This window comes from Gossypium arboreum, chromosome 9, assembly GCF_025698485.1.
Source record: "Gossypium arboreum isolate Shixiya-1 chromosome 9, ASM2569848v2, whole genome shotgun sequence".
Classification (NCBI taxonomy): Eukaryota; Viridiplantae; Streptophyta; class Magnoliopsida; order Malvales; family Malvaceae; genus Gossypium; species Gossypium arboreum.
The window spans coordinates 64,576,573-64,604,275 of NC_069078.1; the positions used below are offsets into that span (position 1 = coordinate 64,576,573).

Here is a 27,703-nt window from a genome sequence, read left to right on the forward strand (position 1 = left end):
GCATATATTTGATTTGGCATACTTCATCGCCTTGGCCTTCTGCCATCAGACTGACCGGCACAAGAAAGATCCCATCTGTTTAAGCCCTTATGTGACTCGACTTGCTCGATACTTCGGTCTTTTTGACACGCCGGAGTAGTCCTCTACACTTACACTCGTCGGTTAGATGTCCCTACAGGGAATCTCGAGCATGATTCATATGAGGATAATCGAACTGCGTCATGGAATGGATCCTTCTCAGTATCGTTTATTTCATTCTAACACTCAAAATGAACCCGAAGACTTCACTGATGATGTTCCTCTCCATCACGAGGACCCACTACAGCCTCCACCTTCGAGCCACCACCTTGTTTCTTCTGCTGCTACCTTAGCGGACCTCATCGAGTGGTTCACTTGCTTTGAACAATACTGCATTCAAAGGTTCAACATTATTGACGCGACATTGCAGCAGAACTGTCAGCATATCCATATCTCTTCCTCAGCGCCAACGACTCATGACACCGACGCTTCTGCTGATGAGGACCATTGAGTCCATTTGTTTTATTTTCTTTTTCTTTTTATTTTCTTAGACTTATTACATTTTTCTCTTTTGAACTATATATTTTTTATTCTTATGGTTGTTTCTAATCGAGTTTTAATCCCTTAATCTTCTTCACTATTTGTGTTTATTTTCTTATTTGTGTGCTCAGAATCATATTCTATATTTAGATTTCACTACAATTCCGCTGTTCACTATTTTTATCCAAAATTCAAGGCAGTTTTAGTTTTCTCCCTCTCTTATAATATTCTTGTTATATTGTGATTTTATCTGTTTGTACATTGAGGACAACATACGTCTTAAGTGTGGGGAAATTATTTATATAATTAATAGAAAACCACTGAATTATGACTTGTGTTTAAGTAATTTCTTCATACTTCTTTTAGAATAAATTTTTATTGATTTGTGATTTTTGTTGATGTGTTTTAGATTAATTTGCTGATAATTTGTATTGGTTGATTTAAACTTTAAGGCATGAGAGAATCAAGCATGATAAGTCTTTTTTCAAAATTAAAAAATTTTAGGTTGTTTCCTTGAATTGAGGCGTTACCTTGAAGTTTGAGATTTGCAAGATTGACATCAAAAACCATATTTTTTTGTAAGATTTTGAGCCTTTAGAGCATACATTTTTCTTACTCATTTTATTATTGGTTATGAGTGTGTCAATATTAATTTGTTATTTTAGAATTTGCTTCCATTATGCATATCGAGACCACACCTTTGATTTGATATACTGAGATGATAAAGACACTTAGGTTTTAACCCACTTATCCCATAAAAAGCCTACCTATAAAATTAACCCTTAGTGAACCCTTTTAAGACTAACACACCGTTTCTTGATTTATCCATTAGTGTTAACCCATAACTCTTTTTTTTTTTGTTCATTAAGAATTTTTCCTGTTTTATTGACTCCAATTTTTTATTGAGATTTGATTTGGTTAATTTCCTAATTAAGCCTTTTGTTTAAGTTGCTGAATTATTGATTCTTGTTCTCAAAAAAAAAAAAAAAAGAATGATAATATATATACATATATATATTGACTATTATTTAGTTATATGTTAATTGAGATTGAACAGTTAAATTCATACTTTTAAAAAAAAAGCTCATGTTATTCTTGAATAGTTTTCAGTTGATGTAATTGTTTTTAATTCAACATTTGTTTATTTTTCTAGTTTGGTAATTTATCAATTTGATCTCAATTTTAACCATCTTTTTTAGCCTTTCTCCACTCCTTTAACCTAAGCTCCATTACAACCTCTTAAAGACCTTTTGATTTGTGTATCATCTCATTTTATAGTGGTGGAGATTTGATTTTCATACAAGCCTATGGTAATGACTTTTCATGTTTGACTATTGAGTGCTTATTTTTGAACCTTAAACGCTTTGAGTGAATCTTTAGTAAGGATGTCCACTTTTTTCAGCTTTGAATTAAAGGTAATTACTTAGATAAGGGGAAATACCTATGTTTTCATGCTTTAAGAATGTTCGACTTGGATTGTTTGAATCTTTAGTGCTCTTTTAGTTAAATTATCAATGTATGATTATTTGTGAATTATTTCAAAACATTATTAATGAGAATTATAAGTTGAGAAAGATTAATTTTTAATTGTGAGTTGAGGATTTTGCTTGAGGACAACCAAACACTTAAGTGTGAGGATATTTGATAAGCTATAAAAGTAACATGTTTTTAATCCCATTCTTGTGCGTTTTTGGATGATTTATTATGTAAATAGTGAATTTAATGCTTCTAATCCTTTAAATTCATGTTTCTATACTTAGGTGAGCATAGGGGAGCGAAAGGAGCGAAAAACATGCCAAAATCAGACAAACAAAGCTGTTTCCAGGATCTACACAGCCTGGGCATTTCCACACGGGCTGACCACACGCCCGTGCGAACCACACGGGTTGATCATACGCCCATGTACCAGCTCATGTCGATTTCGAACCCTGCTTCCCTTTTACGCGAAAAAACCCAATTTTTAGGGTTTCTGAGCATTATAAAGTTTATAAATACATATTAGAAGAAGAGCTAGTGGGCACGCAGAGAAGAACGAAAAAATTACTCGAAGAACGCCACCGAATTCATTTCAGAAGCAAATTTCCTTCAAGATTGAAGATCTTCATTCAATTTCATTAGATTTTTTATTAGGTTTCTTTATGTCTTGTTGTTATTCTAACTTTGAGATGATGTTATTCCATATTATGAACCAAATTCCCTAGATACTTAGGGAGGATGAAACCTATGGTGAATTTTATTATTTGATTTCTGAATTACATGATAAATACTTGATTCTCGTTCTCAATTATGTTTTAATATTTTTAGGATATTGATTCATGTTAAATGTGCTTATTTCAGTGGAGCAAAAGTCCCTGTTTAAGAGTAGATCTAGCATAATTGAGTGGAGTTGCATGCAATCCTAGAAATAGGACGGCATAAATATGCAAGATTAGAGTCAAATCTAATAGGGGAATCTATAGATCAAGTTAATACGACAATAGGGGTTTTAATTAGAAAGAGATTTCAATTAATCAACCTAGAGTCAGTTGTTTTTACTCTCGAAAGAGATATTAATATAGTTTAGGGATTTCTATGGATCGAGGCGTAAGTGAATAAATCATTTAATTCAGATTCAGAATAATTAGTGAAGTTTAGGTGGATTCTTTCCTGGGTATTGCCTATCTCATTGGTTTTATTCGATTATTTTTCCTAATTCACTGTGTTCTTAGTAATTAGTTTAGTTAATTTTAGATTAAAAACAATCATCCCATTTTATCGGCTAAATAATAGAAAAACAGTAATTACTAGTACTTTTAGTCCTCGTGGATATGATATTCCCTACTCACCATAGCTATATTATTGTTCGATAGGTGCGCTTGCCTTTGTCATAATTTTAGTTAGTTTAGTGACCATCAATCTCAGTACGACCTGCAAACCGACTCTTATCAAATTTCTAACTGCAATACACATGTTCGCAATTTAAGATTTCGATAGCCTTGCGATCTGAAAAACTCAACTCAAATCAACGGCCTCAATCGCGTGGGTTGTTTAAATCCAATTTCTATCTCCCTTGATGAAATCCAACTGGCTTTTCCCACCTAGACACGCTAATTTGTTCATTGGAATTCGAATACAACACGACCGATTCGTCTTTCCAACTGTACGCTAAACAACTCCAACCCAATGTGCACTTTTTGAATCGAAACTGAATCAACTTTAAGTAACGAATTTGTACTATCCCATATACTAGAGAGATAGGAAATATTGCGTTGAGAGATTTTTTTGAGCGGGTTAGTATCTGATGATTGTTTTGTTGGAGAAATTTCTAAGCTAAAGCTAAAAAAGGTTTAGTTAATAATTAAGAAAATTATGCTTTGGAAATGGATTAAATGGAATTGTAGAAAGTGGAAAGAGAAAGAGCCTTGGAAGGAAATTAAACTAGAAAGGTTGAAAGTATAAAGAAAGAAAACAAAATGGCAGTAGAGGAATTGACGCAGGAAGGAAGAAAATAAAGGAAATTTATTAAATGTAAAAGTTTAAGTGTGTGTTCAATTGGTTGTTGCTACTAAGTATTTATAAATATTTTAGTACTAAAATTTAGTTATTTTTTTCTAAATATTATCACTAAATAATTCAAAATTTAAAAATCAAATTTAAATTAAAGAATAAATTTAAACTAATTATAGAGTTGTAAAATATCAAAAATTCTCAATCTTTATCCAGCTACTTTTTAACAAAAATCTTCAACCCTTCAATTTTTATCCAATTATCCTTGAATCTTCAATCAAGTCCTCTTTACTTTTTGTTCCAATTTAGTCCCTTTTTGTAAGAGTTTGAATTCAATACACTAACTTCATTTATGATAAAAAATCCAAATTTAATAGCATTTTATCCGATAATTAGCCAAAAATAAATATTTTAAAAATACAAATTTATTTTGCTATCAGTACTTTAACAACTAATAAATTATTTATATCACATAAATACCAAATTAAAATTTTAAAGGATAAAAATTTTAACACCCTTAAAACTCATAATTTAGTGTACATTAAATATATTATGTAATCTTGCAAATAAGAATAACCTAACATAAAAATATCACATATCTAACAAACCCAAGCATAAAAATACTCGATCAATATATAAACTAGAAAAGAAGCGATGTTAATTTAATTGATTTAGTAACAACAAACAATAAATATTTTCTCCAAAGAACTTAAAGTTAATATGAATTTCTAATTAATTATAAATTCATTAAGAAAATCATATATATTCTTTAATTCAAAATTCATGGTACTGTATGTAAAATCTTTTGATCTTTTAACTTTATGCAAATCAAAATTTTAATATTGCACAAACAATGATTTTTGGACTTTTAAAGGTAATATGCTTTTCACAAGTTTGAGAAATACATGATGTGAAATTGGATTTGGTCATTCAGTTTTGACGAATAAGAATATTACAATAAATTGATTTTTCCTTGATATTTTTCATTAATTACACCAACCGTAAGTGATGGAGATTATAATTTTTATGAGTATTTTTTTTTTTGTGTAATCTTAATAGGTAGAGGGGGAATCAATTTATAATGATAAACTTTTAATCCGGTATATCCATTAAGTAACCAAATGAATGTATAAGATTTAATTTTAGGAATAAATATTAAAACTATATATGAACTTCGATTCAATGTGTAATGTTACACATTAACTTTGATTTTGTATAATTTTATACATAAAATTTTGATTTTATTCAATTTTCATAAGTTATTGACAATATTATTGAATTAACACTATTTTACGTTGATATATTGTATATGCAAACAATTATTGAAAATAAATGTATCTATTAATTTCTTTAAACGTGTACAATTAAATCAAAACTAAAATTTTATGTATTCATATAAATTACAATTCAAATTTCATATATATAATTATACCAAATCAAAATTCATATATTAAATTAACTATTAAATCTATAAATTTAATATTTATCTACAATATTTATAAAAGAAAAACTCTCATTCTATTTAAATTATTCCAAATACTTTTAGACTTCAATCACCCCAAACGCAAAGTGGGGGCAATCATATCCAAATCAAGTGGTCCTACATTAAAAGTGTTCACTTTCCAATCATTTCAATGAAAAAAAAAAAAAAAGGTTGTGCATTATCTGTCAATTGGGGGCATTCCATTGGAAGCAAATCTCTGGGATTTGGATGCAAATCACCATTTTTCTTAATTTGGGGGCATTTTCCCCTCATGGTTCAGAGATTCTTTGTGAAACTATATATGTTCTAAATTTGACAAATTAGATTCTTCATGGGACCTATTTCTGAAATATTTACTCAACAAATGCCATTTCATACATTCTATATAGTTAATGTTTCATCTATAAGATGTTTATCTTTAAAAAGAAAACACTCACTTTAAAATCAATATCTATTTTGAATGTTGGAGTGTAAGTTGGGATTATATTGTAATTAATTCTAATATTTTTGTCTTTTTTTTTTAGGTTTAACTTTTTTAAAATCGATCTTAAATTTTAGATAAATTTCTAGATTAACTTGAATAAATGACTTGACTCTTGAAGACATTTAATTAATCCAACTTAAATTCATCCAAACATAAAATTGCCAATTTTAGACTTTTGCCAAATTCTCAACACTTTCTAGCATTTTTTTCTAAAATTAAAAGGAAAGAATAAACCTCCAAGTTGAAAAATGAATTTTGGTCAACTTTAGAATTTAAATATTAAAAATAAATTCAGCTCATATTGTAAATAATTTTAATATTTCCCTCAAACCTATTTTTTAAATTTAATATTTTTATCCAAAATTTTTTAAATTTCAAATAGATATTAAAGTAAGCTATAATTCACCCCTTCAACAAGGTTAATTGATGTATCTCAAATTGAACCAATTCAAAACCCCACCTCACTGGCTGATTTGATAAATCTAGTAATTAATATATTGAAAAATAATAAATAAGATGCCAACCCAGTTATGATCCATACAATGAAAAATGTGCAAATTAGGTCTCTTCATAACTAAAAAGTATTAATATTTATATTCTTTTCTCCTTTCAAATTTAAGATTGTGAACCAACATAGACCTGCCTGTCTGGATAAACTCAAAAACAGGTCTTAAATTGGGCCAACCAGCAGGTTCACCATATCCACCATATCAATCAATATACTTTAACCTACATGATTGGCACAATAAAAAATTCTTAACTAATCCAATTTATTCAGCCAATGAGACATGTAAGGTTGGTGGTCAACAACAAAATTTGGCCAAAAGTCATTGATCCTAGTGATGAAGTTATAAACTTAATTCAATTTATTTATATATTCATTCTTAACAGGTTATGTTTAATAAATTTAAAGTTCAAGTACTAATATTTGCAATCCTTCCTCTATTTTTTTTATTGAAGAGAGTAATCAGAACTTTTACATCACTCAACGTGGTCTTCCATTACAACTCATATCCTCATGCAAAATGGTGAGAATCACAAAAGGAGGCTGCAACATACGACACAGACCTAATGGACGTTGGAGAGCAGGCACAACGAGCGCATCAGCTGTTCGATTGCCCTCACTCTACGTGTGCTGAATCCTCGCTTCCCACTGCATTTTCAGTAGCCGTCTAACTTCTCGAACTATGGCAATGCTATCCGTTTCCAAGATGATTTTCCTAGGCCTCAGCTCCCAAGCCTGCCATAGCCCATCATACGCCCCCCATATCTCCGCTTCAAGGACCAAGCAAGCGCCATACGGCGCACAACCCAACTAACCAAGTTTCCAGTATTGTCTCTCCCCCCAGCGGCTGCTGCATGCTCTAACCAACTTCCGGGTTTTCCCACTGAACCAGCGCACTTTATTATAAATCCTTCCACAAGATGAACTATGACCAACCTAAAGCCCATCCCTCTCAACACAGTGATAGGGGAAGCAGACCAAGATCCTATTTAAATTGCGCGTTTCGTAAAAAAAAATGGATTTAACCCAAAAAAATGATAAAGAAAACAAAATCAACTAAAAAACAAATTCAAGAATAAAAAATTCAAAATTAAAATTTCAAAATTAGATAAATAAAGAAAACATAAATTAAAAGGTGAAAGATCGATTGAATAAACAAATGGATATGAATAGATCAATCGAATAAACAAATAGATATGAATAGAAGATAGTTGTCCAACTTAACCCTTTAAAATATAAGCCTCAACAAATTCAATTAATAATTCTAATTAATCCTCCAATAAATAATTCTTATCAAATTGAAGGATGAAAAATAGATTATCACAACTACTTCTAGAAAATTGAGAAGAAAAACGGCTTCTAAAATTTACAAGAAAACTATCTTGCATGAAAGAAGTTAACTCCAAGAGTTAAAAATTTATTAATAATTACGTCTAAATAAAACTCTAATTAATTTAAACAAAAAGTTTCAGTAGAATTAAACTTTTTGTTTGCTATGAAACATAAAACTCCTAAACAATTTTAAATATTTAAAAATATCCTAAATTTTAGAATAAATAAATAATAAATAATAAAATCTAATAGATACAATATCGACTCATATAATCAAAATTAAGCTTTAAACTCGAACCCAATATGATTCAAACTAGAATTAAAGTCCAAAACTCGTAATTTTTCTGCTAGCATAATCTTCAGTAAAATGATTATGACTTGAGCTTCTAAACTCAAAATCGAGTGATTTAAAGTGCATTTCAAAATTAAAAAATAACTTTTTAAACGCTACGCAGACATCTTAGACTAGAAATGTTTATATCCCAGTTAAATATTCGTCACAAGTTGACTGATTTTTTAAATTTGAAAATTGACAGCTTCTATTGAATTAATTTTAATAAATTTCACCTGCAATTATCATATAAGTCTGCGAGCTCTATCGATAACGCAGCCCTCAAAACGTTAAAGATGAGCCAAAAATCTCATTGTTTAGTTGTTTCCAAATGCACCAGCATATTGCGCCAAACAACCTCCAATTGTCTGGTGCCTCTGAAAACCGAATGGGGTCTGATATGTTAACATGAATCCATTCGTTCAACGGCAAACTCAAAAAATCTTGTAGATTTCCAGGATGAATAAGCTGTGATCAAACTGAAAACGCCGAAAAACAAAAAAGCAAAACATGGTTGATGGATTCGACTTGAAAGTTACACACCGTACAACAAGAGTCAGTTGCCATATGCTGTCGGATCCGTACCTCATTTGTTAGCACTTTGTTTTTAGGCCACCAGCCATAAAAATACTCTAACACGTTTGGGACAGTCAAGCTCCCATATACTCTGCCAGAAACTACGTTAAGGCACAGACGTTGAAAAAAGGGTTGATTTTGTGGAGCTAAGGGTTAAACTTGTGAAGCAAAAGGTTCAATAGTGGTAGCGTCATCAATAGAAGTAGGTAACACAATGAATGGCAAGACTATAGGTACTGAAGGGGACATACAGGATGATGGTAACAGGCTTAAGGTGTCTAGGAGTACGGGGCTTGAGGGCTGTAATAACTAATGATAAGCAAAAGTGGGAGTTTGGCTAACTCCGATGAACGTGGATGATGTTGCGAAGGAGTTAAGCAAACTAAGACTGATTGGAGTTGACTAGATTCGAGTATTCTAACCAATGCTTGAGGCACGTTGGGGTTCTGGTGGTGTAGGAGTAGTACGGCTAATTCCGGTGATAGTAGTAGTGAAGATACTAATTGTGAAGTTCTCAGCACTAAGAGGGTTACGGATATTGTGAGGGAGATTGGTTTCAATATCAGAAGGATTGTTCTTATCGTTGAGAGGGTTGACTTGGGTATCAATAGGGTTAGCTTCAATGACAGAATCCATGGCTCTTGGCTCGGTTCCCACAGACGATGTCAAATGTTAACATCTAACTAGGTGGAAGATGGGTTGGAAGTTTTCTTAGACTAGAATGATTGGAGGACTGGCAAGACAAGAAAAACATTATGCTGAGGTGTAGAAGCCCAATTTGTCCGAGCTCGATTTCATCATAACTCAACTAAACTTTTAAACTCACTAAAACCCTTAACCCATAACCCATTTACATCTACCCAAACCCATTACAAAACCCAAATATTAAACCCAATTCAAAAGCCCATTAACCCCCCCAAAAAAAAACCTAACCCAAAAAAAAAGAAAAAAGAAAAACCTAACCCCCAAAAAAAAAAGAAGAAAAAAGAAAAACCTAACCCAAAAAAAAACTAAAAAAACCCTAGCCACCTAACCACTTTTCCACTTGCCCCATTTTTCCTCCTATTTTTGATATCCATTGTCTACCACCACCACCTACAAAATAGAAAAAGAAATAATAGAAAATCATGTAAAAAATGGCTATAAAAAGCCATTCAAAAATCATGTAAAAAAGGAAAGAGGGGGGATTTTACAAAGATTGAAGAAAAAAAAACACAAAAATCCCTTCAAATTTTGAACACAAAAGAAACATCAATAAAAAGGTTGCATCTTTTTCTTTTTTCCTCTTCTTTCGAATTTTTTCTTTTTTTTGTGTTGTTTTTTTCTTTCTTTATATATACATATATTGTTAAAAATTTTACCTTTTCGCCATCACCACGGTGGCCGACGGTGGCCGACGACGAGCGGCGACCGACGGTCGACCGGTGACCGGCCCCCCTTGGCCGGATTTCCTTTCCCCCCTCCCTTCTCTCTTCTTTCCCCCTTCTTTTTTTAGGTATTTTATCTATATTATGTATATATTTTTAATGCCATTAGTTATATATTTCTTATGTATATATTCTTAAATACTATTATATACATATATATATATATATTTTAAATACCATATTGTGTATATATTATTATTACAAATTATTACTATTGCTAGTATTATTATAACTATTATTATATTAGTGTATATTTTATGTACATATGTATATATATATTTTTTTGCACATATCATTATTTTATATTATTGTTGTAAATTTTTATGTATATATTTTTATGTATGCGTTTCCTAATATTTTCTTTTATTGTAGATATTATTATTATTATTACATACTTTTATTATATTTATATATATATGTATTTTTATGTACATATTATTATTTTATATTATTATTACCAAATATATCATTTTTCCTATTTTATTATTAGTACATGATTTGTTTTTATTTTGTAAATATCATTATTATGGTTATTCTAATATTCTAGTATTCCATGTTAATATTTTTCATTAATGATATCATTTTTTTGCATCCTTTATCTATTTTATTTTCTCACTTTAGGAATATTTTTTCTCATGTTTTAATTAATTTCAAAAATAAGGCAATGTACCGATTTAATATTAAGCCATCGATTTCATCACTATGTTGGGTGAAATTGTAAACTTGTGTTAAAAAACAGGACACCCTTTCTAAAAAAATCGAAAACTAAAATTCTCATTTTCAATCGGATCACGATTAAATATTATATTGAATTCGTATTTTTGAAAATCAAGTCAACACATGTTTATGAGATACCAATTTTGGGCGTCGCGAGGGTGCTAATACTTTCCTCGCGCGTAATTGACTCCCGAACCCCAATTTTTCTCTGGACTTTCACGTAGACCTAAATTTGGCCTTCTTTTTGTTTTAAAATAATTAGGTGTCCGATCACACCTATAAAAAAGGATCGGTGGCGACTCCCTTTGTTAATAAAATCGAAAGTTGGTTTTCAAATGTTTAATAAGTAGCCACAATTAGCGACCAAGCGAAACTAAAATTTTTTTACGTCGCTACATGAGGCATCAGAGTTTATGCTCTAGGAAGATCGTCTTGGACTTAGGCTCAGTTTGGCAATGCTTTTGAGAAGTGCTGTGTAAAAGTACTTTTGAGAAGTATTTTTAAAAATTTTAAGTGTTTGGTATTGCTGTCAAAAAGTACTTTTGAAAAGTAAAATGTCTATTTTAGACATGATATTATAAAGTAACAAATATGTATTTAAATAATTTTAAATTAGTTAATATTATGATATTTTAGCAATAATATAAAAATAATTTATTATAACTCATTGTTAATATTTTAATATATAATATTAATTTTAAATATTTCTAAGTAATTAATATTAATTATTTATTAAATTTAATTAGAATACATAAACTATATTTAAATATTTAAATATAATAATTAAATATTTATAATTAGATATTGACACAATTATATTATTTTTAAAAATTATTTTTATTTTTAATTAATGCTTTTAACACATTTGTAAAACTCATATTAGATAACATAGAAAATATAAACCTAACAAATTAAAATATTACATATATTTGGATTAAAGTTTCAAAAGGGATAATATTTATATACCAAATATAAATACTAAAAATTTTACAATAGCATTTACAATTTAAAGTGAATTCATTAAACTAGAAGCTATAGCATCTCTTGTTAATTCCATTTCAAAACCACTTGAATTGTTTGATTCACCGTCATCATCACCATCATCGTCGTCGTCGTCGTCATCATCACTTTCTCGACCATGCACAATTTCTAAATCAATATTATTCTCATATGCCCAGTTAATATCTTCGTATTCCATAAAATCTGCATCATTTCGGCCGGCATGTTTTCGGATAAAATTGTGTATCGTCATTGCAGCAACAACGATCATCGTTTGCTTTTCAAAACTATAACTTGGCATATCTCTTAAAATGGCCCATTTTTTTTTTCAAAACACCAAAAGTTCGTTCAATCACATTACGTAATGATGAATGTGAATGATTGAATACCTCTTCTTTACCAGATACCGGTCTACCTCTACGAAAGTCAGGTAAATGATACCGCTGACCTCTATATGGTCCAAGATAACCTTTCATTTGAGGATATCCAGAATCAACAAGATAATATTTTCCTACATGTCATAATATAACAAACAATTAATTCAAGAATTTTTTTATAAAAATTATCAATTAAAGAACTTATACTTTATTTTTTAAAAAATCACATATAAATAAAATATCTAACCATTTGGTGGGTGCGGAAATTTGTATTTTGTGTAATAGCCCGATTTTGGGTCTAGTCGGAACAGTGGTTTCGGGACCACAAACCCGACGAAAAAAAAATTATTTTTATTATATTTTTATAGTCTATAAATTTATGAAAATATTTTGTAAAAATTTTATTCGAAAATTTTGACGTTTGAGCACTCAATTTAGTCAAAAGGACTAAATTGTAAAAAGTGCAAAAGTTGAGTTCTTTATATATGAGGTGCCTAATTGTTATGAGTTTTAAATTGAAAGTCCTTATGTGACAATTATTCCTTTAATAAGTTAGTGAATGGATATTTGTTTGGTATTTTGAAATTTGGTTGAAATAAAAGGGTAATTTTGTAAATTAATTAAAATAACCTAATAAGACAAATGATAAAAGCTATCATTTTTTTCATTCTTTCTTCTTCAACCGTGGAAAGAACAGAAAATAGCAGCCATGGATGAGCTCCATTCGGCCAAGCTTTTATGGCTTATATAGGTATGGTTTTGTCCGTTTTTAATGATTTTCGTATTTTTGAGATCCCGAAGCTTAAATTTTCTATTTCTACCAATTGATTGAAGAGAAATTAGAGTTTAAAATTTACCCATTCATGATATGGTTGTGTTTTGATGATTTATAGTGGATAATGAATGTTTGATGTGTTAAATATGAGTTTTATTCAATGAATTTCGGTAAAAATGTCAAAAAGGGGTTAAATTGTGAAAGTTACAAATTGGTCATAAGTGTGTGAATTAGTGAGAATTTGGAGTTTCCATAGAAGAGAAAAATGTTTAGCATGTCTTAAACCTTATAGAAATTGAATAAAAATTAATTTACGAGCATTGGGGCAAAAGTGAAAATATGCAAAAGTTTAAGGGTCAAAATAAAAATTTGTAAAAATATGATTTTTAGACCCATATGAATATTGTGACTGATTGGTAGGCTAAATGTGATGTTATGGATGATGAAAATTGAGACTTGGACCTAGAACGGAAAGAAATCGATTTATGGACGAGTATGTCCTTTTCACATTTGTGGTATCGAGGTAAGTTCAGTATGTAAACAATACCATGCTATACATGTATTTAAATGTTATCATTACATGAATTGTACAGATATTAATGTGTATGTAATTAATAGAAATATGATAAGACAAAGCCTTAATAGACGAGGAAAAATCCCGTTTGAACCTTAGGAATAGAATAGGATACGAGTGACATGTCACTAGGAATTATGAGTCTAGATGACTAGCTCGAGAGTGAGCATTGAAATGTCATGAGATATGAGGTAGCTTTAGCTACAATTGAAGCACTTATGTGCAAAGGCTTTTCCGAGTATCTAATTAGTATTCCAAGTATTCAACGGGCAATCCAAGGAAAGAGTTAATGATGGTCTCAATGAGGTAAGTCATTGGTGAGTATGCACTCGAGTTATGTTACGAGTTGTGCAAGTATGTATACTAATCCTATGAGAATGCCTTGATATGTGATTATCTATGATGCATAATATGTATTCTTACCATGATGGATAAAATGGTGTTGTATTAATATTATGAACAATGATCATGAATGAGTAATTTAGCCTTGACAGATTTGAGTTACTGCAGTAGTGTAACTTTGAAAATACACTAAAAATAGTGGAAAATGAGTTAGAGGCAGAATAAAATATGGGATTAAAGCTTAATGAGTCTATTTTCACATGAAAGAAACAGAGGAAGAAAAAGAATTCCATATTGTTTGATATTTGAATTCTTGTGAAACAGGGTCTGAATGAATTCGAGATCCCCTGTTCTAACTTTAGAAATTCACCAAAAATTGTACAAAAATTATTAAGAGTTATACCTTACATGAATAGATTCCTTATTGAGTCTATTTTTATTGGGAATAAACGGCATGGTCGTTGGAATTTTGTACAGGGAGAAATTCGGTTTGTAGTGTACAGGGGTCAGAGTGGTCATACCCTGAAACAGGGGAGAATTTAACTAATAAACTGTACTATTTGGCTTAACCAAAAATTCTGGAAATTTTATGGAAAAAAATAAAATAAGTCTAGTTTTAGGGAAAATTAACAGAACTTAATTTGGAGTTTCGTAGCTCCAGATATAAATAATTTAGTGACCGTTGCTCAGAAAGACAACTTGTAGTGAACTTGAAAATATGTTGTAAACATTGATAAAACAAGTTAATGAGTTGCTTATTGTTTTCATATGAACTTACTAAGCAAAAGCTTACCCCCTTCTTTCCCATGTTTTCTAGAGTTCCAGGTTAGCTCGGGTTGGAGGCCGTCAGAGATATTATCACCCTATCGAGTTAACGTTATCGGAGTAAGTAAACTCAAGTGATTCGAGTCTATGGCATGTATAGGGTTTTTGTAACACCCCGAACCCGAGACCGTCGCCGGAGTCGAACGCGAGGTGTTAACAGACTTCAACCCACTTATTGACAATTTTCAGACAAGCTGCCAATCTGAGTACTAGTCGCTCCAAAATTCATAACTTGAGTTTTACAACTCGAAAATCAGTTCCGTAAATTTTTCCTGAAACTAGACTCATATGTCCATCTACATATTTTTTTCTAGAATTTTGGTCGAGCCAATTAGTACAGTTTATTAGTTAAAGTCTCGCCTGTTGTAGGGATCGACTACACTGACCTTTGTGCGTTACGAATTGGATATCTCCCTGTACAGGGCTTCAATACTGATGCCGTTTGTTTCTATAGAAACTAGACTCAGAGAGGAATCTACATATATGGAATGACTCCTAATTATCTCTGGTTAATTTACAATGATTTTCCAAAGTTGGAACAGGGGATCCAGAAACCGTTCTGGCCCTATTTCACAAGAACTTTAAAATCTGTTAACTTATAACTCATATGACCATTTCGTTTCTTCCATATGGAAGTAGATTCATCAAGGTACACTTACATAATTTATTTGCTATTTAATACCATTCCTACTATTTTTAGTGATTTTTCACATCCACGTCACTGCTGCTGTCAGCATCTGCCTTTAGTAGGCTTTACCTATTTCATACTTTCCATGATTCAATTGGCCCTTTTTACATACATAGCACAAAGCGTGATCATGATTAACCATTCCAATGGCTAATCGTTTCAAATAATTCCATACCTCATAAGGGTCAACATACAAACGATTATAGTTCTATGCTAAAAACGTATATAAGCCATTTTCGCATGGCTATCCAAGTTTACACAAACCGGAAGGTACATGACCTTCAACAAAGGATGGTCCTATACATGCCATTTCAAAGTTCAACCAAAATTTGTACCAAAATGGGGCTTCGATAGTGTGGATGACTTGACTTCTTTGATCCCGAATCCGATAGCTAACGAGCGAAACCTATAAAACAGAGAGCCAAAGCAACGGGTAAGCATTTTAATGCTTAGTAAGTCTCATGCAATGAAATCAGCTTTGACTAAGGTATTTTATTCACATGGCTAATTAAACCACTTTACTAATTCACATTCCCATACTCATACTTATTTCACATCACCGACCCTTATGTTCATACACAAAAGAACAACTTAGCCCAAGGCCGGTAGCTCGTTTATCAACTTAGCGATACTTACTTGTAAGAATTCAATTAGTACAAGCACATACAAACATACCTCATTGCTGGAATTTTCACAAGTGTATAAGCTGAAATTTTCACAGCAAGATTGCTCACTTCGAATCACATACTTTCGGATTTAACCGGATATAGCGATCAGACGATTGCCTTGGTCATAACCCGGATTTGGTGACTTGCACAAAGGCCTTGGTCTTAGCCGGATATATCAACTTCATACGAATGCCTTGGTCTTAGCCGGATATATCAACTCGCACGAATGCCTTGGTCTTAGCCGGATATATCAACTCGCACGAATGCCTTCGGTCTTAGCCGGATATATTTCCAATGTTCACTTACACATATATCAATATTCAAGACACGTCCATAGTTCATTTTCGTTATTAAAGCTCTAACACAAAATATTTATCAACCTTTACTATTTCGGCTCAATGGCCACACAAACAAGGAGCATAATTTTGATATAATTCAAGTAGGGTCATCACTCAAGACTTACCTCGGATGTTGTCGAGCGATTTCGACGGCTATTCAACTACTTTTTCCTTCCCTTTATCGGATTTAGCTCCCCTTTGCTCTTGAGCTTAATCTTGATGCAAGTTTAGCCAACCTCTTCCTAATCCTCTTCCAAACCAAATATGAAGCAAAACTCCTTCCTTATCCTTAGTATTTTCGGCCAACAAGAGAGTGAAAAGAGATGAACAAAATTTTTTTCTTTCTTTCTTTAGGACATTCGGCCAAGCTATGGAGGAAGATGGACACTTTTTTTTTTTTTGTTTCTCATCTACTAACATTAATTGTTTATTCCATACCCTTATTTTATTCTTTCCATCATAACCCATTTACCAAACATGTTTCATGACATGATTTTTGCCCATAAATCCTTGTCATGGCGGCCACTAGCTATGGGGAATTTGACATGCAAGTCCATTGTTTTGCATGCATCCTTTAATTAGTCATCACACATTTCCCTCATACTTTCAAAGTTTATTACTAGGTCCTTTCTAGTGAAATTCACATCTATAATTCTAAATCAAAGCATAAAAATATCACACATGAGTTAACACACATTATAGGCAATAAAATAAATATTAAATTATTTTTATGCCTTGGTTTTGTGGTCCCGAAACCACATTTCGACTAGGGTCGTTTTAAAGTGTCACAACTCTCCCCACTTTAGAAATTTTCGTCCCCGAAAATCTTACCGTAAATAGGTTTGGATATTGCTCTTTCATAGAGTTCTCGGGTTCCCAAGTAGCTTCTTCTATCCCGTGTTTGAGCCATAACACTTTCACTAGCGGAACCCTTTTGTTTCAAGAACTCTTTCATTTCACGAGCTAGGATACGAATCGGTTCTTCTTCATAACTCATATCGGCTTGAATTTCAACCTCGATGGACTAATTACGTGCGACGGATCGATCTATAGCGTCGAAGCATTGAAACATGGAAGACGTTGTGAATCTTTTCAAGTTCAGGGCAAGATCAAACGATACATGAATCGGGCCAACTCGTTCGGAGATTTCAGTGCGGCCCAATGAATCTCGGCTCAACTTGCCCTTACTACCGAATCTGAGTATCTTTTTCCACGGCGAAACTTTAAGAAACACTTTATCTCCCACCGATACTCAATGTCCTTTCGTTTCAAATCCGCATACGATTTTCGACGATCGGAGGCTATCTTGATTTTCACGGATTACTTTTACTTTGCTCAAAGATCTTTAATCAAATCCACTCCAAAAATTTTGTTCTCACCGAGCTCGGTCCAAAACAATGGTGTACGGCATTTACGCCCGTACAAAGCCTCGTAGGCGCCATCTTAATACTTGATTGAAAACTATTGTTGTGGCGAATTCAATCAAAGGTAGGTACCGTTCCCATGAACCACGAACTCGAGGATGCAACATCTCAACATATCCTCAAGTATCTCGAATTATACGCCGGATTGACCATCGGTTTGGGGTGAAAAGCGGTCTGAAATGCAACTTGGTGCCCAATGCTTCTTGTAATTTCTTCTAAAATCGCGAGGTGAACCTCGGATCTCTATCCGACACAATGTAAATCGGTACCCGTGTAATCTCACAATCGAGAAACGTACAATTCAGCTAGTTTATCCAATGAAAATCCATACGCATTGGGGATAAAGTGAGCCGACTTAGTCGGTCTATCAATAATAACCCAAATTGCATCCTTCTTACTTGTCGACAACGGCGGTCCGGACACAAAGTCCATTGTGACTCGATCCCATTTCCACTCGGGTATCGTGATCTGTCAAGTAACCTCAAGGCACTTGATGCTCGCTTTCACTTGTTGACATATTAAACATCTTGCAACAAAGTCGGAGATGTCTCGTTTCATACCATGCCACCAAAACCGACGTTTCAACTCATTGTACATCTTCGTACTCCTCGGTGGATTGCCATTCGGCTACAATGAGCTTCGTTCGAATTATCGAAATAAGTTCAATTCTTTGGAACACACAAACGACTTCGAACCTCAAACAATCGTCATCATCAATTTGAAACTCCGATTCCTTGTTCGAACACACTCACCCGTTTTGCACGCAACTCCTCATCAACTTTCGAGCTTCACGAATTTGATGAGTCAACAATGGTTTGGCCTTTAATTGGCTACTAACACATTGTCGGGTAGGATAGACAAGTGTACATTCATCGTCAGAAGCAAAAAAGTGATTTCGGCTTAAGGCATCCGCAACCACATTAGCCTTTCCGGGTGATAGTCAATGACCACTCATAATCCTTTAACACTCGAGCCAACGTCTTTGTCGCAGATTTAAGTCTCTTTGAGTCATCAAATATTTGAGACTTTTGTGATCCGAATACACATGGCACTTCTCACCAAATAAGTAATGTCGCCATATCTTTAAGGCGAATACGATGGCGACCAATTCGAGATCATGGGTCGGATAATTTTTCTCATGTGGCTTTAATTGTCTCGACGATAGGCCACAACTCGACCTTCTTGCATCAATACGCAACCTAACCCAAGTAGGGAGGCGTCACTATAGATGACAAACTCTTTGCCGATTCGGTCAGTATTAGTCTTGGAGCTTCCGTCAAATGAGTTTTCAATTGGTCAAAACTTTTTCGACACTTTTCCGTCCATTCAAACTTGACATTCTTCAAGCGGTTTTCGTCATGGGTGTGGCTATCATCGAGAATCCTTTTACAAACCGTCGGTAGTAACCGCAAGTCCCAAAAAGCTCGAACCTCGGTAATATTTCTTGGAGGTTTCATTAAGTATGGCTGAAATTTTGCTTGGGTCGACTCGAATACCCGATCGCAGATACCACGTGACCCAAGAAGCTAACCTCTCTTAACCGTAACTCACACTTGCTAAACTTAGCATATAACCGCTTATCCCGTAAAATTTGCAACACTAATCTCGGGTGCTCCGCATGTTCGGTCTCATCTCTTGAATAGACCAAGATGTCGTCGATGAACACAACTACGAACCGATCCAAATATGATCCAAGATCCGATTCATCAAATCCATAAATACCGCAGGGCATTAGTGAGCCCAACGGCATCACTAAGAACTCGTAGTGACCATATCTCGCTCAAGGCGGTTTTGGGTATGTCCGAATCTCGGATTCAAGAATCGATAATAGCCCGATCTCAAATCTATTTTTGAGAACACCGAGGTTCTTCAGTTGATCGAACAAATCATCGATACGTGGTAACGGATACTTGTTCTTTATTGTCACTTTATTAAGTCGACGATAGTCGATGCACAACCTTATGGTTCCGTCCTTCTTTTCACAAACAACACCGGTGCACCCCAAGGTGAAAAACTTCGGCGAGCAAAACCTCTATCCATCAACTCTTGCAACCGAGCTTTCAACTCCTTTAATTCCGTTGGTGCCATACGATATGGAGCTATCGAAATCGGTGTGGTCCTGTACAAGCTCAATGCCAAACTCTATCTCCGAACAGTGGCAAACCCGCAATTCTTGGGAAAACGTCCGGTATTCACAAACCACCGCAGCAGATTTGGGTTCTATTCCTAACTCCTTATCATCAAGTACATACGCAAGGTATGCTTCACACCCTTTTCTTACATATTTCGGGCCAACATTGATGATATTACGGGTGGCAACCCTTCAAGTTCGTAGACTCAACTCGGATCATCTCGTTGTTTGCGCATCTCAAATCAATAGTCTTGCTTTTGCAATTCACAACCGCATCATGCACGGTCAACCAATCCAACCCAAGAATAACATCAAATTCATCGAACGGCAAAAGCATCAAGTCCGCGGAAAAGCAGTACCTCAATTACTAGGGGCATTTCTTACACACTTTGTCGACCAGCACATAACGACCCAAAGGATTTGACACCGAATTACGAACTCAAGAGACTCAATAGGTAAAGTCTTCTTTGGATGCTAAGGTTTCGCATATATAAGAATGAGTAGAACCGGGGTCAATCAAAGCAATCACATTAGTATCAAAGAGAGTGAAAGTACCAGTAATAACATCCGGCGAGGAGGCATCCTCGGCGTCTGGCAGATAGCATAAGTCCTAGCTGGAGCGCGAGCCTCGGATCCGGTCGCAAGATCTCTAGATCCTCTCGACCACCACTAGCCTTGCCAGATTTCCGGATGGTCTACCTCGAAAGTGGTAGTACCGGTTTCCCACTCCGATCTACATTCTGCTCGGACAACCTCGGGCAATCTTTAATGAAGTGGTCAACTGATCCACACTTGTAACAGAGCGGTCACGGAATCTCTGACTTCCAAAATGCCATTTGCCACAATATCGGCACTCCGTCCTCTCTCGTCGATCATTCCCACTCATGGCGATCAAGTGATTCGTGGTCACAGGGGTCGATCGCGATCTCGTCTAGAAAAGCCCAAGTGTCTCTAGATCGGCCTAAGCCATCTCTAAGTTTCTTTGATGATTGGAAGGGCTTCCCGAATACCTCTTTGAAACTCCCTTGCTCCCGCTTCACTTTCCTTTTCTCCATACTAAACTCCTCGGCTTTGCCGCTCGCTCGACGAGAGTCACAAACTCTGATTTCCAAAATGCCAACATACGACTTTATCTCATCATTCATCCATCTTGAGCGTTTACATCACACTTCAAGAAATGCATTCTCGCAGCGTCGGCTAAGCCTCACGAATTTTCGTTCATAGTCGGAACCGACATGGAACCTTGTTTAAGTTCGAGAAATTCCTTTCGTTTTTGGTCCATAAATCTCGATCGATATACTTTTTCCGAAACTCGGTTTGGAAGAACTCCCAAGTTACTTGTTCGCGGGGCACACAAGTCGAGTACTCCACCAATAGTAGGCGAATCACGTAGCAAGGAGATGGTACACTTTAGGCATTCATCGGTGTACAAGATAGCTCATCGAGTACCGGATCGTGTTGTCCAACCAAAATTCGGCTTGCTCGGCATCATCACTATCCGTAGCTTTAAATTCAGTAGCCCCATGTTTTCGGATTCTATCAACTGGGGCTTATTCGACCTTATTTGGTCAATTACGGAGGCATTGTAGGTGCGGGGTGTGTTTGTTGGGAATGGAGGTTGTGGAACAGTAGTATTAGTTCGAATGTATTGGTTGAACCAATCATTCATCACGCTATAAAAGGCTTGTCTAGCCTCGTCATTCGGATTACTAGCAACAGGTTGAGAGTCCGCCGCGCTGTCCCTTGTGCGGGAGCAGCGCCACACTCTCCACATCATCAGCTATCGCTTCGGTTGGGATCGGGATCCATTACTATAAATAAACACAAGTTCAAACGTCGAAATCACCACACTATCATATAATCACATAAAATGGCATGTATAGCTAGACCCAAACGCATTACGGTAGTCCTAGAATCGACTAAACCGTAGCTCTGATACCAATAAAATTGTAACACCCGAACCCGAGACCGTCACGAGTCGAACGCGAGGTGTTAATGAACTTCAACCCACTTATTGACAATTTTCAGACAAGCTGCCAATCTGAGTACTAGTCGCTCCAAAATTCATAACTTGAGTTTTACAACTCGAAAATCAGTTCCGTAAATTTTTCCTGAAACTAGACTCATATGTCCATCTACATATTTTTTCTAGAATTTTGGTCGAGCCAATTAGTACAGTTTATTAGTTAAAGTCTCGCCTGTTGTAGGGATCGACTACACTGACCTTTGTGCGTTACGAATTGGATATCTCCTGTACAGGGCTTCAATACTGATGCCGTTTATTTCTATAGAAACTAGACTCAGAGAGGAATCTACATATATGGAATGACTCCTAATTATCTCTGGTTAATTTACAATGATTTTCCAAAGTTGGAACAGGGATCCAGAAACCGTTCTGGCCCTATTTCACAAGAACTTTAAAATCTGTTAACTTATAACTCATATGACCATTTCGTTTCTTCCATATGGAAGTAGATTCATCAAGGTACACTTACATAATTTATTTGCTATTTAATACCATTCCTACTATTTTTAGTGATTTTTCACATCCACGTCACTGCTGCTGTCAGCATCTGCCTTTAGTAGGCTTTACCTATTTCATACTTTCCATGATTCAATTGGCCCTTTTTACATACATAGCACAAAGCGTGATCATGATTAACCATTCCAATGGCTAATCGTTTCAAATAATTCCATACCTCATAAGGGTCAACATACAAACGATTATAGTTCTATGCTAAAAACGTATATAAGCCATTTTCGCATGGCTATCCAAGTTTACACAAACCGAAGGTACATGACCTTCAACAAAGGATGGTCCTATACATGCCATTTCAAAGTTCAACCAAAATTTGTACCAAAATGGGGCTTCGATAGTGTGGATGACTTCGACTTCTTTGATCCCGAATCCGATAGCTAACGAGCGAAACCTATAAAACAGAGAGCCAAAGCAACGGGTAAGCATTTTAATGCTTAGTAAGTCTCATGCAATGAAATCAGCTTTGACTAAGGTATTTTATTCACATGGCTAATTAAACCACTTTACTAATTCACATTCCCATACTCATACTTATTTCACATCACCGACCCTTATGTTCATACACAAAAGAACAACTTAGCCCAAGGCCGGTAGCTCGTTTATCAACTTAGCGATACTTACTTGTAAGAATTCAATTAGTACAAGCACATACAAACATACCTCATTGCTGGAATTTTCACAAGTGTATAAGCTGAAATTTTCACAGCAAGATTGCTCACTTCGAATCACATACTTTCGGATTTAACCGGATATAGCGACTCAGACGATTGCCTTGGTCATAACCCGGATTTGGTGACTTGCACAAAGGCCTTGGTCTTAGCCGGATATATCAACTCGCACGAATGCCTTGGTCTTAGCCCGGATATATCAACTCGCACGAATGCCTTGGTCTTAGCCCGGATATATCAACTCGCACGAATGCCTTGGTCTTAGCCCGGATATATTTCCAATGTTCACTTACACATATATCAATATTCAAGACACGTCCATAGTTCATTTTCGTTACTAAAGCTCTAACACAAAATATTTATCAACCTTTACTATTTCGCTCAATGGCCACACAAACAAGGAGCATAATTTTGATATAATTCAAGTAGGGTCATCACTCAAGACTTACCTCGGATGTTGTCGGCGATTTGACTGACTATTCAACTACTTTTTCCTTCCCTTTATCGGATTTAGCTCCCTTTGCTCTTGAGCTTAATCTTGATGCAAGTTTAGCCAACCTCTTCCTAATCCTCTTCCAAACCAAATATGAAGCAAAACTCCTTCCTTATCCTTAGTATTTTCGCCAACAAGAGAGTGAAAAGAGATGAACAAAATTTTTTTCTTTCTTTCTTTAGGACATTCGCCAAGCTATGGAGGAAGATGGACACTTTTTTTTTTGTTTCTCATCTACTAACATTAATTGTTTATTCCATACCCTTATTTTATTCTTTCCATCATAACCCATTTACTAAACATGTTTCATGACATGATTTTTGCCCATAAATCCTTGTCATGGCCGGCCACTAGCTATGGGGAATTTGACATGCAAGTCCATTGTTTTGCATGCATCCTTTAATTAGTCATCACACATTTCCCTCATACTTTCAAAGTTTATTACTAGGTCCTTTCTAGTGAAATTCACATCTATAATTCTAAATCAAAGCATAAAAAATATCACACATGAGTTAACACACATTATAGGCAATAAAATAAATATTAAATTATTTTTATGCCTTGGTTTTGTGGTCCCGAAACCACATTTCGACTAGGGTCGTTTTAAGGCTGTCACAGTTTTAATGTGAGTATGTAATATTATGATTTAGCCAAAGGCATTGGCTTGTTATTAAGGTAGTATTAGTCATGTAAATTGGCCTATGTCGGCTAATGACGTTATGGGCCCATATGATTATTCTTATGCATTTATGTTATTATTTCTTGTGATGTGGCTTACAACATGTATGCCTAGAGATTGAATTGAGATTCATTGATGAGCTAGTAACTAATGCAGGATTAAGTGATTGGTAAATAGTTAATAATGCTTCATGAATGGTTTGTGATGTAATGATAGTTATGTCTAGTATGTGGTAATGATATGGGCAAATTCTATAATATTTATTACATAAGAAAATAACTTGAGCATATCATGTTTGTAGATGTTTAAGAGCTCATTTATGCCACGATTGTATGTTATTGGATAAGTATGTATCTATGCATGTGGTGTGAGAGTGACAAAAGGCTTGATAATTAGACTATTTCGCCACACGGCTGAGCACATGGGCGTGTGAAGCCTTAACGCAAGAGATTTTTCTAAGTTTTTCATGAGTTCTCGATTGGGTCCCGAACCGCCCCGAATGCATGTATTGGGCCTCGTAAGCTCGCATAAGGGACAAATTGCATGTGAAAAGAAAAGTTTTTAATTATTTGAGATTTCATGGCCCTGTTTAGTATGGAAGTGTTAGTAAAAGTCAGGTAGCACCTCGAACCCCGTCCCGGCGTCGGATGCGGGCGAGGGGTGTTACATTTTGGATCTCGAATTGCATCAAGAAATATTCTAGTGTCATGTGCCGATCCTTCCCATCCAGCCATGACAAAGGTGAAACACATATTAAAATCACATACTGCCATGACATTTTGAGTAGGGATACCTTTTCTTCCAATATAGGGAATTTGTTCATTTGGTGGAAGAATAGCGGCAATATGAGTACCATCAATTGCACCTATGCAATCCTGAACAAATAATCATATTAGTCTCGTGCATATTTTAAGTCAACCAAAATATTAAAATATAATAAGATAAAATTAAATTTTAACCTTAAAATGCGGCATATATCTAGAATCATTACGTATTTGTTCGGGTATTGAGCTAAAAAAAGGATCTTCGGGTGCAATTAGATCAGTGGCCATCCTTGAAACTTTTTCAAGCACAATTGCAAAGTACTGACTTATTGTTGATCCAGACCTTTGAAATCTTTCTCGACATTGGGAAACTTTTGCACCGGTACCCAAGATGTATAAAAAAATTCCCAACATTTCACTAGAAGATATGTTTCTTGAAGTTTGCAAGTTGTATCTTGTCTCCAAAACTCTCAACAAACTTGTGAATACCATTTTAGACATCCTAAAATTAATCATACAACGTGACTCGTGACCGTCAAGGATCTCTCGAATCCATGTTTCACCTGACTGTTTTGAATTCATGCATGGCTGCTTTAATATATACTTCTCGTAATATAATTGTACGGAAGAATATGCAACAACAAATAATCGATTAAAACATTCCATGCATTGTAAAATCTCTTTCTTTTCCTTTCATCATCATCGCATCATCACCTTGTAATTCTCAACTATACTCATCACCGCCAAAAATTTGAACATCCAAAATCATATATAAACAATTATTGATAAAACTAATTTAGTATAAATAAGTAGAACATAAATTCAATAACCAAAGACCAAACATAAACAACTATTAATAAAAGTAGATTACACATAGATAAGTAGAACATAAATTCAATATCCAAAAACCAAACATAAATAACTATTGATAAAACTAGTTTAGGATTTTTGTTTAGTCACATAATAGATATCTCCTAACCCTAGAAGATTAGAAAATTTTCAGCTATCCTTCATTTCTGTCTTAAGCCACAAAGCTCTAATCTTGGGATTAATTGATAAAAACATAATTCGCTTGTCCTTATTGAGCAATAATCTAAGTGCGAAAAAGTATAGCAGACTAGCTTCTAGAACTTCTTCCGACATGCTGTCGAGCACTTTGACTGCTTGTGGAATACCATATGGATCCATAACATGAGTCAAACTAGATGTGGCTTGACTCATATTGTCAGCTGCATTGCATAATTTTTCTATTTGACTAGACAATCTTGCAGCCCCTCCAATTTGCTTTGAGGATTTCTTTCTTCCAGTTTTAAAATGTGAACTTGATATCTCATGATTTTTCCTTTTTTGACCGTTTCCATCAATTTGAACATCATTTGAAATGTGAACATCATTTGAAATGTGAACATCATTTAAAATGCGAACATCATTTCTCACATTTTCTTCTTCATTCTCTTCAGGTATTTCATTGTTAACATCTTCAAAAATATCACTACGGAGTGTACCAGAAGAAGGTGCCCATGCTTTATCACCTGTTGCAACTATCCCCATGAACATTTGGTCTAACTTCCCTTCGAATTCAGGATCAATGCCCTATGTTCTAAATTTTTGAGCTTCAGGCACAACCTACATATCAAATGATAGTTTAATAATAGTAATTATCAATAAACTCATAAATAAGAAAAAAACAAAAATAAAGGGAATTATTAATGTACCTTTAGCCTACTCTCCCACCATTCATCCGATGCATCAACGGTTCTTTTTATAGGATTCCACCCTAGACCAGTATCTGCGCCTTTAAGTTTCTTCCAAGCTTTCCATTCTTTTTTTAGGGCATCCCACCTATTTTTAAGTTGTCTTTGTGAAAAACCCTTGCCTGTTTCTTTCTCAAAGTTAGTCATTATTTTCAACCATCCATCTTTTGTGAAATGTGTACCAGGCCTATTGCCTTTCAATATCTCTTTAATACAAATATCACAAAATATTTCTGTCAATCTCTTATCCCACATTGCTTTCACTTTTTCACCACTAACTTCAATCGCCGACGTACTCATCTATTGTGTATACAAACAGATTCGTTTCAGCCAGTAAAGCAATTAAGAAAATCAAATGTCACAAAAGTATATTTTTTTAGATGTGTATCTATAACACCCCAAACCCGTGACCGTCACCGGATTTGAACACGTGGTGTTATCGGGCTTACTTCCCTTATTACTCTTTTTGAAACATTTGTTTTCTGTTCCAGGCAGGCTAGCTAACTGCGTCACTGTCGCCTTAAAAATCATATCTCGAGTTTCAAAACTCGGAAACTGATTCCATAAATTTTCCCTGAATTTAGACTCATATATCCATCCATGGATTTATTTCTAGAATTTTTGGTTGGGCTAATTAGTACAGTTTATTAGTTAAAGTCACCCATGTTACAGGGGTCGACTACACTGACCTTCGCGCATTACAACTTGAATATCTCTCTGTACAGGGCTCTAATACTGGTTCCATTTGTTTCTAATGAAACTAGAC

General features: G+C 34.5%; 1 protein-coding gene and 2 long non-coding RNA genes across 3 annotated transcripts; 1 reads left to right on the forward strand and 2 right to left on the reverse strand.

Moving 5' to 3' along the window:
- The first annotated feature begins 13,140 nt into the window (after window positions 1-13,140).
- LOC128280794 (uncharacterized) lies at window positions 13,141-15,248 on the forward strand. Its single transcript, XR_008270954.1, has 2 exons — window positions 13,141-13,573; window positions 14,784-15,248. It is a non-coding gene; the product is annotated as an uncharacterized LOC128280794 (long non-coding RNA).
- Window positions 15,249-15,864: 616 nt separating this feature from the next.
- Window positions 15,865-16,897, reverse strand: LOC128280703 (uncharacterized). Its single transcript, XR_008270823.1, has 3 exons — window positions 16,611-16,897; window positions 16,155-16,185; window positions 15,865-15,885 (listed from the first exon to the last, which is right to left on the reverse strand). It is a non-coding gene; the product is annotated as an uncharacterized LOC128280703 (long non-coding RNA).
- A 9,285-nt stretch (window positions 16,898-26,182) lies between these two features.
- On the reverse strand, window positions 26,183-27,237 carry LOC108458578 (L10-interacting MYB domain-containing protein-like). The gene is made up of 2 exons (XM_017757990.1): window positions 26,899-27,237; window positions 26,183-26,776 (listed from the first exon to the last, which is right to left on the reverse strand). The coding sequence occupies exons 1-2, from the start codon at window positions 27,235-27,237 to the stop codon at window positions 26,183-26,185; spliced, it is 933 nt and encodes a 310-aa protein (XP_017613479.1).
- Window positions 27,238-27,703: the final 466 nt, after the last annotated feature.

Coding starts and splice junctions, on each gene's coding strand:
- LOC108458578 (XM_017757990.1), bottom strand. CDS start 27,237: ATGAGTACGTCGGCGATTGAAGTTAGTGGTGAAAAAGTGAAAGCAATG. Junction 26,777..26,898: donor GGTGGGAGAGTAGGCTAAAG/GTACATTAATAA, acceptor TTTAGAACATAG/GGCATTGATCCTGAATTCGA.